General features: G+C 47.0%; 1 protein-coding gene across 2 annotated transcripts in view; it reads left to right on the plus strand.

The window, feature by feature from the left end:
• GALNS (galactosamine (N-acetyl)-6-sulfatase) overlaps positions 1–16,278 on the plus strand; it is a 43,081-nt gene that overhangs the window by 15,017 nt on the left and 11,786 nt on the right. For both annotated transcript variants that reach the window (XM_052686251.1, XM_052686250.1), the window contains exons 10-12: positions 4,189–4,325; positions 6,878–6,980; positions 14,594–14,715. In XM_052686251.1, coding sequence (XP_052542211.1) covers positions 4,189–4,325; positions 6,878–6,980; positions 14,594–14,715 — 362 coding nt within the window. The remainder of the gene's footprint in view (positions 1–4,188; positions 4,326–6,877; positions 6,981–14,593; positions 14,716–16,278) is intronic.

The raw sequence follows: 16,278 nt of genomic DNA on the forward strand, positions 1-16,278 counted from the left end.
CGGGATGTGTTGCTTTGCTTTGAGCTGAACTCCAACACGATGCTGCTACCAATAAGTATGTGACAGCTACTTACGTGTCTTTTCTGCTTGCATTCTTGCCATGGAGGCTCCAGCAGTGATACCCACAGGAGCACTAACAGCAGGTGAGAGGTTTGGCATTGCTTCTGTGAAATACGGCTCGCTCTGTGCAAGCATGTAGAGCGCCTGTAGTTCCTGCTTCATGATGGCCTCTTTGGACGTAGCAAGTGAAGAGATGTGTTTGCTAGTATGCTTCTGGCTTCTTTTTGATATCTTAGAGTCTGTAGCTTCAACATCATCTTGACTGTGAGTGGAAACCGGAGCCTTGTGTAGTCCATGTAAAACACGGAAAGATTGCTTCCAAGTGTCTCGCTGCACTCTCCTTGTGAATGAGTTGAAGGAAACAAAGGCTTGGGTGCCCTGAACCAGGCTGCAAGCAGAGGGCTTCCCAGGCGTGCCAGAGGGCCTGCTCCTCCATCCTGTGCTGGGATTGATTGCTCTGTTCCAAACACGGAGGTTTTGCAGAGCAGGCATTGGGCCAGCAGCATCTCAGCTGGCACAGCCGCAGCCAGCAAAAGCAGACGTGTGCCTCTGGCCTGTGCAGTCCAGCTGTTGGCTGGAAGGCTCGTCCCGCCGATGGGCTCTGGCAGCCTCTCCATCATCTTATTGATATCTGTGTCCTGCTCGGTTTCTGTGAAAGGGCGCAGCTTGTTGGAATGAAGGAGCACCTTCTTACATAAACAAAAGAGGTTATGTGACAGGATTGCTGGCGCTTGACAGGACATCGATAGAGGTTGGGGTAATTGGTGCGGCTGGCTGATTTGCAGTTATTTTGGGGTGCCTTGGGAGTCTGTGTTGCTCTTGGCATCGACGTTCAGTAATTCAGGTCCCCCATCAGGAATATTTATTCACGGGAAAACAGCCTTTCTGCAGTTTCTTCCTCAGCGATGTTTGCCAGGTGAATTTGCAGCAAATCAGCATTTGGGCATTCCCTGCATCGCATCTGCCTTCTGGAAGGATCCAGCTGGAAAAAAAAGAGTCGTATTCTGTTGGTATTTGAATCCTCCTCCTCTCTTCCCTCGCCCTCCTCCCTTTCCTCTCTCGTGCCTGCTTCCTGAAGGAGAAAAGAACATATCAACCCAAAGACAGCATTGCAACCTTTTCTTCGCTATCTCCCATGGGGCGCAAATTGAAATTGAATTAGACAGGGATATCAGGTCTGCTCGCTGTGATAACTGTAAAAGGATTTTATTTAAAAACACCCTGACATTTGTTCGCCCAGTTTCAAATATTTAGCTTTCCTCCTTTCCATTCCTGGCGGGGGCGACTTTATTAATTGTCGCCTTTGATTCAGAGTTAAAGCTTGAAAGCACTGATAACAGCAGTGGTGACTATTTCTTCCAGCGACGTGGCCCACAGCAAAAGGATTTCATTTTCTTAAAGACGTTCTGTGTATACGGAGAGTTTATTAGAAAGAAGGGGGAGGAAGAAGGGGGGGAAAAATCCGTTCTTACGTGCGTAATACCGGCTGTTTCTCGCTGATACGAGCAATATCTGATCTCACTCTTTCTTATATATTATTTATTTTCTCTGGGCTGTTGCCCTCTCTGGATTTTTCTTTTTCTCCTTAAAAAAAAAAAGGGAAAGGCAACTAGAATGAAAGAGCGCTGTTGACAGGAGAAAATGGTAATTTTTTTATTTTTCTCTGAAAATACTTCAAAGTTTTATATAAATATTAACCTTTTTTTTCCCCCTCCCCCCCCCGTTCTACAGCGCGGTGCTGCAGAGCACAGATAAATCCAAGTGGCTGTGGCACAGGCATTTAATTTCCTTAAGAAGTTTTCTCTGCTTCATGGAAAAATGTGGTCTGAGACCAGAAACGTAATTGGATGATTAAAGAGAGTCAATCTACATCTGGTTATGGTTAATAAGGAGCGGGTACAGGGAGGCTGCGGTGGGCCCACAGGGTTGTCACAACGCGATACGTGAATTAGGAGATGTTAGAGGCACGAGGCTCAGGTCAGCAGCTGCCTCTTGCTGCTTGTTACCAAAAGATTGAGGCAAGGGGATGCAGTGACAACATGAAAAGTGACTTTTGGATTTGCTGTAGAATTGCAAGGCCTCGTTACAAAAAGCCTCGGACACCTTTCTGCCTGCCTGGCATGGCAGCAGGAGGGAGCAGGCGTGTGCCACATCTGCTCTGATTGGACTCTGAGCTCTGCACATGCTGTTCTGCTGACCCCACAGCTCTCTTAAGGCTTGCTGGAGGTAAATTAGCCGGCAGATGAGCCTACAAGGGACTGAGCATCTCTGCTCAGTAATCCCCTTTGACCTCAGGGAGAGAAGCTTTCCCAGCATCAGTGGCTCATGAATCTGCCCAGCCCTGGAAGGAGTGAGCTGAAGCTTTTTGGGTTGTTGTTGTTTTTCTACCTGCTGTTTTTTTAGTATTTCGACACACAAGACCAGAGAGGAGCCTCAGTGAGAGGACAGTCCTGGGAGCATCCCAATATCCATGAGTTCACAGCTTGCCCCAGGCTTTCCCCAGGGCCAGTTGATTGCCCTGCCTTCCTGGGTGAGGGTTTCTGTGCTCAGGGCTTCCTCTTTAGCAGAGATCTTTGCACCTTGTTTGCTTCATAAGAGTTGTGGGAAAGCATTCTTACACCCAGCATTCATATTGCGTGCTCCTGCCAACACCTTTTGATGAATGAAAGCCATTACAGTTTGAAATTGCTGTAATCAAGTAATGCGAATTGTAATGTTAAACTTGTAATCACTCCTCTGCATGTTGCTTTCTCAATTCTTTTGGTGTGTTTTTAACTTGCTGATTCTTCCTCTAAGTGTTCACTTTCTTCAGCTCAGCTTCTTAACAAAAGTCCCAGTGTCCCAGGAGAAATAGCATTTTCATTTTCTTTCCTCAGGAGTAAGGGAACCAATATCTTGCAAGCATTCACTTACCACATTATCATTTGTCATCTTCTTTTAATAATTAGCATGGCCCTCCAGGCCGGGGGTCTGTCTGGGACAAGAAAGAGGATTCTGAGATGCAAAGGCCTTGACAGTGACAGCACTGTGATGTTCACACTGACATCAGCAAGCTGCTGGTAGGACGTGGGTTTTGGTCACAGTGTGCTTCTGAAGTTACCACTGTGAGCTTGTATCAGATGGCAAGAAGGGCTCTTTTCACATCACACCTTGTGCTGGTGCATCCTGGTGCAAAGCTTGCTTGCTCTTGGTTCAAATCTGTCTGCTTCAGTGTAGTGTGCTGCTGGCTAATTAAACATCCCACAGCAGCTAACTGTAGCTTGCCCAAGGAGGATGGGAGCAGAGCTTCAGAAGGGATCAGTCAGATGAGAATGTTTGGTTTTTAGAATCACAGGACGGTTGGAAGGGACCTCGAGGCTCATCAAGCTCCAACCCTCCCACTGCATGCAGGGCCACCAACTTCCATATCTAATAGCAGCCCAGGCTGCCCAGGGCCCCATCCAACCTGGCCTTGAACACCTCCAGGGGATGGACGGGGCATCACAGCCTCTCTGGGCAGCTGTTCCAGCACCTCACCGCTCTCCAATTAAAGGAGAAAAAAAAAAAAGAAACAACAGCAAAAACAAACAAACAAAAAAAATGCTTTGCGAATCTCCGTTGGAACCAAAACCAGATGTTTTTCTCCCTTATTAAAATATATACTAAAAATACCACAACTTTACAGTTCTTGAATTGTTGGAAATGGTTTGCAGATGAAGTCATCAGGCTCTTTTTGTTGTTATCCATCTATCCCTGTGCTTTCTGTGCACGCTCTGAGGATATTCTGGAATACAGAGATGACCTGGGGAGGGAACAAATCAAGGACTTCTTTTTTTCTTTCTTGTTTTAAGCGTCGATTTTTCAATCCACAAATGACTCAGAATTTGTTAAATGAGGTTGAACTGTGCAAAAAAAAAAAAAAAGGAAAAAAAAAAAAGCTCCTTTGAGTTGGATACATGGAGAGAGAAGTGAGGGGGAAAATGGAAGTGGGGAAGTATGGATCGTCCCCCTTGTTAGTGTAAGGTGGGGTTTGCCGCAGCACTGCAAAGGGAGAGACCCTTAGAAGAGAGGTTCAGGAGGCAGTGCTTGTGCTTGGCAGGAAGCCTCCCTCTGTATGGCTTTTGCTGAAGGTTTCTGTTGATGTTTCAGGTCAGCCGGCAGCTGGGCAGCGTGATGGATCTCTTCACCACCAGCCTCTCCCTGGTGGGTCTGCAGGCTCCGAGTGACAGACAGATTGACGGCGTCGACCTTTTACCTGCCATCTTGCGGGGCGAGCTAATTGACAGGTTCGTTATGAGCCCGGAGCTCTGATCCTTGCCTCCAAACTGAAGTGGTGCCAATCTTTGCCTTCTTCTTCTTCTTCTTTTTTTATTTTTAAATCAAGTTTACAGAAATATTTTATAAACTGGACGGATGCATCTTTGCTCCTGGCCGATGACCGTGAGGTAGCACCAGAGCTTTACCCTGTGCATTAATCCTCTGCTGGAGCAGGCAGAGGTGAGATTTCCTGACACACGGCATGCTGCTGTACGGTGGAGTCTGGGGACAAATGCAAATGTCAGGGGGCTAGCAGGGATCCTTGGAACAGCATATGGCAGCAAGGGAGATAAAAGCCTGCGAACTGTAGCCTGGGTAGGGAAAAATACATTATTTATTACTGGAAAAAAACATCCAGGAGTATATTGGCTCATTGCAGGATATAGTTCTAGTCTGAGAGAAGCTGGAATTAAAGGCTGGACTGCCGCAGGTGAACCAGAAGCCCACCTCTTCCCAAGGTCCTTTTATAAAGGCACGTTTGAATTAAAGAGCTGGGATCCTTATGGGCATGCGGGAATACTGCTTGGGTGCAGATTTTGACAGCAAACATCCTTGGCTGTCACTGGATGGCCTGGAGGTCAAGAGAGGTATTTTTGTTGAGATTGGGATAATTTGGCAGCCTGGGAAATCCTGAGTACAAATATATTCTTTGTCAGTGAGACAGCAAGGAAACGTACACATCCAAAACATACTTGAATTCTGTTGTGTGTTGGATGGGAGCCTTTGTTCCACAACTTGTTACTTATGTGCCTGTTAAAGCGAGAGCTATGTGTGCAGCATTACCTGAGAGCTCATCTGCTGGCTCACGTGAGCTGCTGCAGGTCCTGCAAACACAGCCTGATACTTTTGTGGAGCTTTCTTATGACACCAAAGGGAAAATAAAGGAAATATCAGCCACCCATCTCTTACAGCAGTGCCATTCGTGTTGCAGTAATGGTTACTCAAGGCTGTGTGATGACTCTTCTTTTTTTCTTATTGATTGATTGATTGATTTATGTATTTTCCACCCCAAACCTGACTGGGACATCACAGCTCCCATTGCCCCAAGGTGTTTCCAGGGGAATGCAGCTGTAGGGTTCTTTTAAGTTTATAAAGGAAAAAAGGGAACAGGAAAGAAAGGAATGGGCGGCAGTGGAATTTTCAGTGTGAGCTGAAAGCCTTTTTCAAAGATGGAGACGTTTGTTGTTGGGTTTTTTTTTTAATGCAAAACCTAACCTGTGTGCCTTCTTGCAGAGGGACACATCACAGCTTGTCGCGCAGTGTTTGTTTGGGCTGTTTTATTTTGTTAATGAAACTGGTTTAGATCAAGTCCTGCGTTTTGGCAGGCTTCTCAGGCTGCCTTTATTTCACAGGCACTTCAGGTGTTAGGATGCAGGACCAGGCACTGCTGGCAGCAGCATTTCCCCTTTGTTCATGAGCGGTTCCTAATGACAGAGGCTCATTGTTTGTGCGAGGAACCTGCAGGGAAGGCTGTGGTTTAAAATAGAGGAGATCTAAGGCCACTCCTGTCATTCGGATGCAGAGATTTTAATCTTATCTCTATCCCTATCTACCCCTATAGTTAGGGACTGTGTTTTTTCCAGAGAGAGTAGCTCTTGCCTAGTGGTATCTGAATCAAAGACAAAGGATGCTTATACCCTTCCCAATGCAATAAGCAGCCCAGTGATCTCCTGCTGCCAGCAGGCTGACACAGCCAGAGAGGAGCTGCCTCTGGTGTCCTTGTGGGGCAAACTGCAGCAGCCACTGAAGCCATTCTCTTGCAATAGATCATTTCAGTGGAAATTTGTACTGTTCCCTCAAAAAATGAGAGCACGGTTTGAGGGACACCAAAGGGAGCACGGCTGGGATGCGTGCGAGGAAGCGCAGTGCACGTGCCTTGGGTGTGGATCGTGCCCTCAGTACCTGTAGGGGAACTCTGGGGGAGAGGTTGCAGATTTCACTATGAGCTTAGATGATGCTTCAGGGGAAAGCGAATGGGCAGGAGTTAAAAATGAAGCCTGTCTTGGTGCCAGGTTTCTTTTTTTTATGGAGCTTTTCGGATCTGAAATCCCCAACTGGCCAGCATCCGGTGTCCTCCCCGGCCATCCTGTGCCTCAGATGGGAGCAGCACATATGTCGATGCTGCCATAAAGAGCAGTGTGAGCACCATATTCTCTGTGAATCCCTATTTCTCTCTCTCTGGCAGACGCTCGCCACTTCTGAGACATTTGGTGTTTAAGTCGGCACGCTCTATAGGAAATAACAGGGTCTGATAGTTCAAGGATTAACAATCACTGGCAGCCAAGCTGTATAATATTTCATTCTTGCGCCGTGTGAGCTCTCAACTTGATGAACACTTTAAAAAATGTTAATTGAAAACCTTGCAGTGGAGACTATTAGGAGGCAGCCTGTTTCTGACTGATAGCTGGATCGGAAGTCAGACGCCATTAAAGTGTTTGTCTCCCTTATCAGCGAGGCAGCGGCAGCAGCTGCCCAGGCTGGCGTGCTGGCATTTCTCATGCAGTTCTGCTCTCCCTTGCAGGCCCATATTCTATTATCGTGGCAATGAGATGATGGCGGTGAGAGTCGGGCTTTACAAGGCTCACTACTGGACCTGGAGCAACTCCTGGGAGGAGTACAGCAAGGTAACAGCACACCGACCTGCGCCTTCCTCTCGTTCCTACTCTCTTTCCCAGTCATTTTCCAGGGGGGAAATAACCGTTTCAAGAGGTGTTTTAATTGGGGGGTGCCACAGAGCACTGATGAACCAGCCTTTCCTTCACGGCCTCTTAAGAGCTACCCAATCTCCAACATCCAAGGGCACCGGTGTCACCTGCACCCCTGTGCTGAATGAAGTCAGAGACAAGCAGAGGAAAATGAGCAAAGCCTGACTTGTCCCGAGTGGCGTTCCCTTGAAGCAGCACTTAATGCCCCTTAATGTTAAGCTTCTTTCCCTGCTGAATTCTGATCTTTCACGTGTACCTTTACAGAGCTTGGAGACTGATGCCAAATGAACGGGTCACTTATCTGTGTATCTGGTGAAAAAGACCCAGAGTGCCTTGAACTGTGGAAAGGAGATAGGGATGTGCTATTTTATTGGTCTTTTTTTCCTGAAAAGGAAAGCTCTTCAGTGCAGTGGAAAGAGCAGCAGCCATCACAAACAGTGCACTCCATATGTTTAATCTATTACCAGCACTTCTGCAAGCCCGTATCACTCTGTAAGATGCTTCACGTTTTGTTTGCCAAAGAGGAGCTGCTTTTGCAGTTTTCTGGCTGATCTTCTCACAATTAGATGTTAAACACTGTTATTTTTCTTCTTCTGTGACTTCCTTGCCTCAGACCTGGGTGCTGAACTCTGGGACGTTTCTTGAATGGCAGGTTCACACATGTGCCTTGCTGATGATACCTTTAGACATGAACTAAATGCATTATGGCACAGCTTTCAGCAGTTTTGACAGCAGGCTGGTACTGGGGAGGGATTGTTTGTATGATTGAATTTTCTTTATGCCTTTTTTTCTTTCCTTTAACTTACGGTGGGTCCTCAAGGCATCACAGGTGCAGAAATAAGTGCTGGTGACATTTGTGGATGTAAAAGTGCATGGTTTCTTTCATGGGGATGTCCTGGGGGTAGAAGGAAACGTCAGCTCCAAGGGAGTCATTCACATTCAGGGCTGTAAAGGCGTGTGTTTGTCTTTCTAAGGCTGCAGTGCTCCAGGAGTTTCTGTTTGTCACAGATTAGGAAGGAAAGTTGACTCTGAAAATGCACTGCACGCTGCGTGTCAACCCTAATATTGCACAGCTAAAAGGAGACCATGTGCTTGTCTGGGTCAGTCTGGGAGGAAAGCACCTATGTCACACGTGCCATAATGAGGATCTTCCCTGTGTGAGAGACACTGGGAGCTTACCTGTTGTTGTGGACAGCCACACGAATGGCCTCGAGGGCATGCTTTTGCCATGGGTGTGAATAATTGCCCTGCATTATATTACATGCACATACTGACATACCTTGTTTGGTCATAAATAAACGCCTGCATTGATCTGAACTTATTGGTACATGTCTGAGGATGTGTGTGGCTGTGATAATGGGGACCAGTTACTCATTTCAAACGCTCTCCTACTGTGAGAAATGGCAGTTGTGCAATTAAGGAATATTTATTCCTTTCTGAGCTGTTGTTTAACTGCTGTCTGATAAAAGTCAGCAATTACACTGTACATCAGAGAAATGATTAAAAATTCACTGGCTTTCCTGCAGCTTGTATCACATGTGGTTGATGTGGGTAAAATTGGAGCACATTAGTGGACAGACTAGCCATTAACAACACGCAGAGGAAGCTGAGGCTGAAATTTGTTCCAATTCTCCTCATGTCCTCGAGCCATTAATTACAAGCCTTGCAAGTTTAAAAATAGAAAGAAATCAGAATGCAGAACAGTTCCGCAGTTGTGAGCCTTGTTTTGGGAATTCTGTAATCTCACCTCCTGATCCAACGCCTCTTTTGGTGCCTGTTGTTCTCAGCTGTTTTGATATTGGGCTGCAACTATTGGGCTGGAATCAAAAAAGCCAATTTGTTTGCTAATTTCCTTTGAAAAGTGGATTTGCATACGTGTGTGTGGCATTAGGAGTTGTGTCTGTGGGCAGGATTGCTGTTGGATACCTTTGATTTGCCTCCCATTGGAGCTGTAGCTAACGAGGCCCTGTCAGCTCTCTGATCTCTGGCCTGGGTCCTTCACCTCTCTGGGAATCTAACAGGGGGTTCTGTTAAACTTTCCAACGTGACATTTTTCCTGTCTCGAGGGTCCCTCACTCAGAGCTGGCATGAACAGATGGATCTGGTTGGCATGTCGTTCCGTTTGGAAGGGGCCTCAAGTTGGCCAGATGCGTCAGAATGGCCGTCTGCACAGTTTTAAAAGGTTTGGTTTTGGGGGTGGTTGAGTTTCTCACTATTTTGATGCATACGTGGCACCTTTTGCCCAAACCTCCTTCTCCTTTCAAATTCCCTTGTCAACTGACAGGGTGGGAAATCAGTGATACGGAAAACTTGCACTGGTTTTAATCTATGCATCGTGCATATTTGTTTGACTTTTAGATGAGATTGTACCTCTAAAGCATCCAGGAATCATATTTTCATGTTGACATTGGAAATTATTGCACGTCTTGGGGACCAGGCATAGTCATGTCAGTTCAGGACTACCAGCCCTGATGGGATTAACTAGAAAGAATGTGCAATTTTGGCCTCTAACCTGGAAAGCTATGCACTTGAATGTGGTCTAAGTTAGTTAAGTAATAAAGTATGTATGTATAAATAAAAATCTACCAGAGGGAAGCAGCTTATGGAAAGCAAAGCCTCGGGAAGCATAACAGGCAGATGAATGCTTCTCTCCATCTGGCACTTGGAGTATTTACACTGGGCACATCCTGTACAACAGTACACAGGCTGCTGGTTGTCCTAGACACCCATGACATTGGAGTGCCCTCACTGGTCTGCATCCTCTGCCTTATGGCTTGGTACTGAGATTTATCAGCTTTCACAGAGCGCGTGGTTCAGTTCCTGGTGGAAGTGGAAATAAAAAATGGGACGCGAGTTGGTGGAGAAAAACTGAAAGAGAAGTCTGTGGAGAACGTGTGGGATTCACTGAATGTGACCAAGGTCTGTGGGATGTTCACCACCACCGCTGTGCCCTGGCTGCCGAGCCCAGACTTCAAACTGAACCCAGGCAGAATTCAGCAACACCACTGGCCTTTACCAAGCCAGGGACGGAAGGGCTGATGCTGCAGAGGAATGAGGAAGTAAGGAGAAGCCTGAAGAGCTCCTTCTGCACAGCACAGGGCACCCAGGACTCTTCCTGACTGCAGAGTGCATGACAGTTCTGTGTGAGGAGGTGGTGTTTCACGCACTGCTGCTGTGTTGCTGCTGGTTTCCACAGCGGTGTTGCTGGGTTCGCAGCTTCTTGTTCCTAAAATGTGAATGCCCAGAGTTGGTACTGTTAGCAGTCCTTTTGTCCTGTTGATCTGTCCTGTGTGTCCCTGGAGAGGGACATGCAACCTTCCTCATTTGGAAGGAGAGGCCTGGAAGAGGAGACAAATGGCTTTTCTTGATGGATTTACCCGAGTAGCCAGCAAGTCCTCCAGGAGTTGCTTCAGGTAATGCTATGTGGAGGAGGTAGGAGAAAGGAAATCACCATCTCTCTGCCTGCCACTGAGGTTATCCAGCAGAGCACAATCCTTGTGCCTTCTGAGAGCAGTGATGCAAGAAGGGGGAAAAAAAAAAATAATATTAGAAATATGGAAAAAGCCCTTGGGTTCGTTGGAGAGTGGCTGATAGCATCAACCTTTCTGCTGTCAGCTTAGTATCTTGTTAGTAGCCTTCAGTGATTTTTCGGAGGGGCTCCTGTGTCTTTCAGTGATCGGTGGAGGTGCCTGCGATAGAAGATGCTATTGTTTTAATGTAAAATGCCACGGGGTTATTCCTGCTGCAGTCTGTCTGATTGCCCTTCTCCTCGACACGGAGGGATCGATAAAGCCTTTTCTGCGAGGGGGATGTGAAGTCAAGTAGAACCTCACAAATAATGACATTTGATTGTGGTCCTCTGAGCGCATGAGCTAGCCATTGATCGCTGCTGCCTCAGAGCCGACGGGGGCTCGCCGATCTGCCCATCTTCGGGGGTCTCTTCCAGACAGTTAACACATTAGAAGCAATTTTTGTTCAACAGGCAGTCGGAGCTGCGGGCCGGGAGGTTTTGTTGGGAGCCTCCATTGCGGTGACAGCGGCCGCTTACCGGCGCCGTGGCAAAGAGGGAGAAACGTGCCTGGCTTTAATGAACCGCTGATCTTTTCTGCCTCCGATACGAATGCAGCTCTGGGTCTCGTGTGATGGAATGAGGAGCCACGACCAGCAGGCAGCCCCCAGATTTGCTACGCTGCCATCGAATTCCTCCTCTGCCTGTCAGGTCGGAGCGAGCTGGGCCAGCGCCAGGGTGACGAATTGCCAGAGGGCTCACGTTGACACAAGCGGTGATTCCATCGCTTGGCGCGCAGCCCGCGCTGGCAGCCAGCTGTATTTGTCTCATGTCTATATTGACATAGCATCTGTGGTCCATTTGCTCTGGAAATTGAAGCATAAGCCGTGCGACCGATTGCCACCAGGTCTTAGGGATGGAAAAACCATCGGGGTTACGTGATTGCTGGGAGGAAGGGCTGAAGGATGTGCTCGCCCAAAGGCTTCCCTGATGTGCAGGGAGTGCTGCTTGGTTGGTTTTGTTGTTGTATTTCTTTCTTTCTTTTTTATTTTCTTAAAGTAAATGATTACTGGGATTACTCCTCCAGCAGACAGGTGCAGGGTGCTGCTGGTGTGAGAGGTCTGGTGTGGGAGCTGAGATGCTTCTGTTTGCCATCTGATGCTCTTTGATCGGTTCCCTTAGAAAGCACAAAGCTGGTGTGCTCTAGATGGGATCTTCTGGCTTGGCTTGTGTGCTTTTGGAGTTGGGAAGGAAAGATGCAAGAATTTGCTTAAACACAGGGAGTGACCTTTCTGCTTTGTTTGATCAGTGTTACTGTCAACATGCAAATTGCCTTGGATTGTGAGCAGACTGGAATAGAAGGCTGTGCTTTAACTGATCCCCTGCACATGGTCACTAACAGCCTGCCAAAGAGCTCCAAGTAAATAAAAACAAAGTGGTGGCTGGGGTTTTGTCATCCTGGAGGAAGGGGCAGCTGTGCCTCCCTGCCTCTTTGCTCTTCTTCACGTGATACAGGTTTCCTTTTGAGCAAAGCTGCCATCCTGTTGGCCGTGCGGAGTAAAAATGAGGAGACCTCTGTGCTTCTTATGCAACGAGCTGGCTTTTGCTCCAGCTGAGAATTGGGCACGTCTGCATTTAGTGCTAAAGCCTGCAGCGTCCTCGGGATCTGTGGGGCGTGTTGTCAGATCAGGCTTTTACAAGAGAAGGAAAAAAGAGTTATTTAATGATTTCAAGTTATCTTCTAGTGACCTTCACCGACAGAAGTGCTGGAGAGGAGACCCCCCACCAGACCTGCTGTCCTTCAGCCTGCATGTGGGGCAGCAGAGCTCTTTCCCTCCTGCTCCTTCTCTGCTGTCGGAGGTGGACGCAAGGAGTTTGGGCACATCCCTGTGCCCCCAGCTCCCAGAAACACACACGACCAAATCCTCATGCTTTCCAAGCAGCTAGAGGCATCGTCCAGATGCTCCAGAGCGTGGATTGCCTCATCTTTAAATAATCCTCAAATCCCAAGCAGATTTAGTTCTGGTTTTGCTCCAGAAATTAAAAGCAATCTGGACGTGAGGATCCCAGACTTTCAGCTCGGTGCTGTAACTGATTATTTTTTTTTTTTTCCCTTCTTTCCATCCTGAGAACTGAAAATGAGTTGAGATAAGAAGCAGGATGAAGTAGAGCTTGTGGGTGATACGTTAAATATTGTTTCCTGTCAAATGTGTGCAGAGGAGCAGGCCCCACCATCTGTATCTGTAGTGTGTCACTTGCTGTGATGCTGGACAATGCCTTCGTCAGGTATGTGAAGATGGAATGGTGCCTCTCACATTTTGCTCATTTGCTGACGAGCAGGGAGAAAATAACTTTCAAGCTGTCTCTGGTGGCTGAATATCAGCAGTCACACAGTACATAAAAATAATAATGGTCTGTTATATTTGTGGAGGTAAAGTTGAAAGGCCTGAGGAATTTAAAGCGTGGTTTCAGCCGTGCTTTAGGAGAGTTATTTATCAGTGTCACAAAACAGCAAGTTTGATTGATTATTGTTATCCCCAGCAGACTGCTTCTGAGCAGGGCATCGACTGCTTAGATTAGAAAGACAGATAGCCTTTGGCTGGTGGCCTCAGGCAAGGTGTCACAGCACCTTCTTTCCTAGGAGGCTTTGGGGCATCCCTGAGCCTTAGTCTGGAGCCTTGGCTGAAGGAAACAGAAGACAAAACGTAAGCAGAGCAGTATATAAATAAATACCCAAGAGGCTAAAATCTTCTTTCAGAAAGAAGCATTTGCAGCCAAAGAGTATTGTACCAATTAGCGGGCTCTTAATTAAATTGCTTGTTTGATTTGCATCCAAATTATAATTTGGATATTATGTAGGCTTTGATACCTTTTCATTAACTGTTCCTTTTGGAAAAAAAAAAAATAAAAAAAAAAATCTATTTTTCACTCTTTTTTCCGAGGCCTGTGGCACCAGAAGGTGGGAAGGTCAATCATTTCTGTATCCATTTAAAGTCCATTATTGGCCGGCCACTACAACCTATCAAGCAACTCTCTTATTTTTCCAGTCAGTGATTCAGGAATCTATAGCTCTGTGCAGATAAATGGGATTTCATGGGCTTCTAACCTTCCTGCTTTATTGAAAAGCAGAATATTAACTGCTCCACTGACCAGCTGTCCATTAAAAACACAGGATATTTTTAGAAAATGGTTTGCCAATCAAATCCTACCAACATCTGTAGAGAGCCTTTCAGTTTGTTTGCTTTTTAAGCAAATGCTACAGCTGCTTTTCCATTGAAATATTCCCATTTACCCTCTCTCCACGTCTCTGTCCTTGTCTCAGGTATTGTGAGGAGCGCAGCGTGTTGGCTGGAATTGTTAAAGCTGGGTTTTACCAGGTGCCAGCCCTTTTCTGTTCAGTGAAATGAGTGCTTTACATTTTTTGCTGTTCCCAGGGCTAAATGAGTTCTGTTAGCCCACAAGGCTGCAGGCAGGCTCTGGGTTATTAGCCTGACATCTGGCTAATAACTGGCTGCAGTTTGGGAGCTGCAAGGGCAGATGCAGAGAGCTGGCTGCTGCGGGCCTGCGAGCTGACAACTGGCTCTGGCCCTCAGTGGCCTCTGAGCACTTACTGAGCTGGTGGCAAACAGAACCCCAGTCCTTGTGCCCTTCATTCTGTCGCTGCAGAGAGGTCCCAGTTTCTCAGTCTCAGGCATAACACAATTCTCCTAGCACAGCTCTCGTCCCCAGGTGAGTGCTTCAATACCAGCTCTCTGAGATGCCGTAAACCAGGTCAAACAAACGCACCCGTTTCTTTGAAATTAGCTTCTGGTTTATGCCAGTGCAATGCGAGTTGTTATCATCTTATTTTACCTCCTACAGATTGGAATCCAGTTTGCGGAATAAAGAGGACTGTCTGGGTTTAAGCTGATCGTGGGTTTCACAGGTATACAGGAACAAGACGCCAAAGGAAGCAGCACCAGCTAAAATTGTGCTCCTTCCCCTGCTTCGTGCTTGATGACCTGTTTCCTTCTCTTCACCGCAGGGCATTGATTTCTGTCCTGGACAGAATGTCTCTGGAGTGACAACACATTGGCAGGAGGAGCACAGCACTTTGCCACTGCTCTTCCACCTGGGCAGGGACCCTGGAGAGAAATACCCGTTAAGGTGAGCCAATTACCAAAGGTGTGAAAACACTCAGCACTGCTGATGGACGCTTTACATAATTCATTTGCCTCGATAGCTGTTTTTATATTTACAATCTGCTTGAAAACTATCCCAGAAAGCCATCACTTGCGTGAGCAACGAAGAAAAGGAACAAGCATTTTCAGTTGGTCGAGCTGGGTGGGTGTGCACATGTTTGTGGCTCAGCTCATCAGGCCAGCAGTTCTTGGTTTGTGTCCCAGCACTGCCTACAGAAGGCAAATGTTCACTCCTAGGTAGGACAGGGCTACGTGTGGGTCAGCTGTGGAATGAAGCAGCAGCAATAGTGTGCCTGCGTGCAGCTGCTCTGCTGCAATTCCCAGTGCATTTTGGGGCTGGGGAAGAAACCCCTGGTGATCTTCCCGTGCTCTGCAGTGGTTTTTTTCCATGCACTGCTTTGGAATCCATGAAGGCAAATGGGGCAACCCATCAGTTTCCAAGCCCGCTAAATGAGCTTCTCCAGAGAGTCTTTGCGAGACTTTCTGCCCAATCCTTTTCCCTCCTTCGGCTTCCTGGCTGTCCAAATCCATTTTCCTGTAAGCCTACTATTGTAATATTTATCTCCAGCACACACCGTGCCCTGAGAGATTTCTGTAAGGATTTATGTAGCCATCAGCCAGCACTGTCCACACGTAAATCTGGCACCTCCAAAAAGCTGCTGAGGTGTCCCAGCTCCCTCCTCCCCTCTGAGTGAGTTTTGTTCTCTGGCAGGATTAGACACAGGCAGAGGCACACAGCCTCATCCCTCACTTGTGTCTCTGGCTTGGAGGGTGTGCAAGCAAATAAAGGAGAAACTAGTGCTCTTTTCAGCACAGGCATGGTGAGTGCCTGCACAGACATGGTTTTGTGCAGCAGCTTTAACAGAGAGATGTTTCCTGAGCTGACAGGACTGCAATTACTCAACTGTTTTAAATAATTGAGTGGATACACTCGCTCCATTACTTCCAAAAGAACTGAGCCTGTGCTGTCCACTAAGTGTTTCCACTAGAGAGAAGGGGAGGAAAAATATTTTCACTTCTCTCTCACTTAACAGACGAGCACCCTAGAGGTGCATTAGGCAGTGTATAAAGCTCTTCAGAAGCCCAGCACGTTAGCTCTTCCTTTCTATTGCATTTCAGCACTAATGAATAAAGCAAATCTGCAGCTCCTGTATTTTAAATTCAGCTCAGCGAAACGATGCTGCTGGGTTGGGATTCCAGATGAGATTATGCCCTGTTCAATTGAACAGCTACTTTATTTTAGAAAGATGAATGGGTAGAAATGACTCCTTCTTGCAAAAATTAAGTGAATGGTGGTATTAAGAGAACTGCAGGTTGTCTGCTGTTTGTGTGCTCTCAAATTCTGGGAGATCTGATGGAGGGGAGATCCTGTCTAAGGGCTGTTTGCAGGATTCCTGCTTCCCTCTCATTCAGGGAAGGAATAAAGGTTGTTCCTTACCGCCACCACGGGCTGAGCGCTGAAATAAATTCCAGAGTGACATCTGCAATCATTTTGTTGTATGCTTCCATTGATTTTTGGACACTCGAA

This window comes from Tympanuchus pallidicinctus, unplaced genomic scaffold (genome assembly GCF_026119805.1).
Source record: "Tympanuchus pallidicinctus isolate F22 unplaced genomic scaffold, pur_lepc_1.0 scaffold22, whole genome shotgun sequence".
Lineage (NCBI taxonomy): Eukaryota > Metazoa > Chordata > Aves > Galliformes > Phasianidae > Tympanuchus > Tympanuchus pallidicinctus.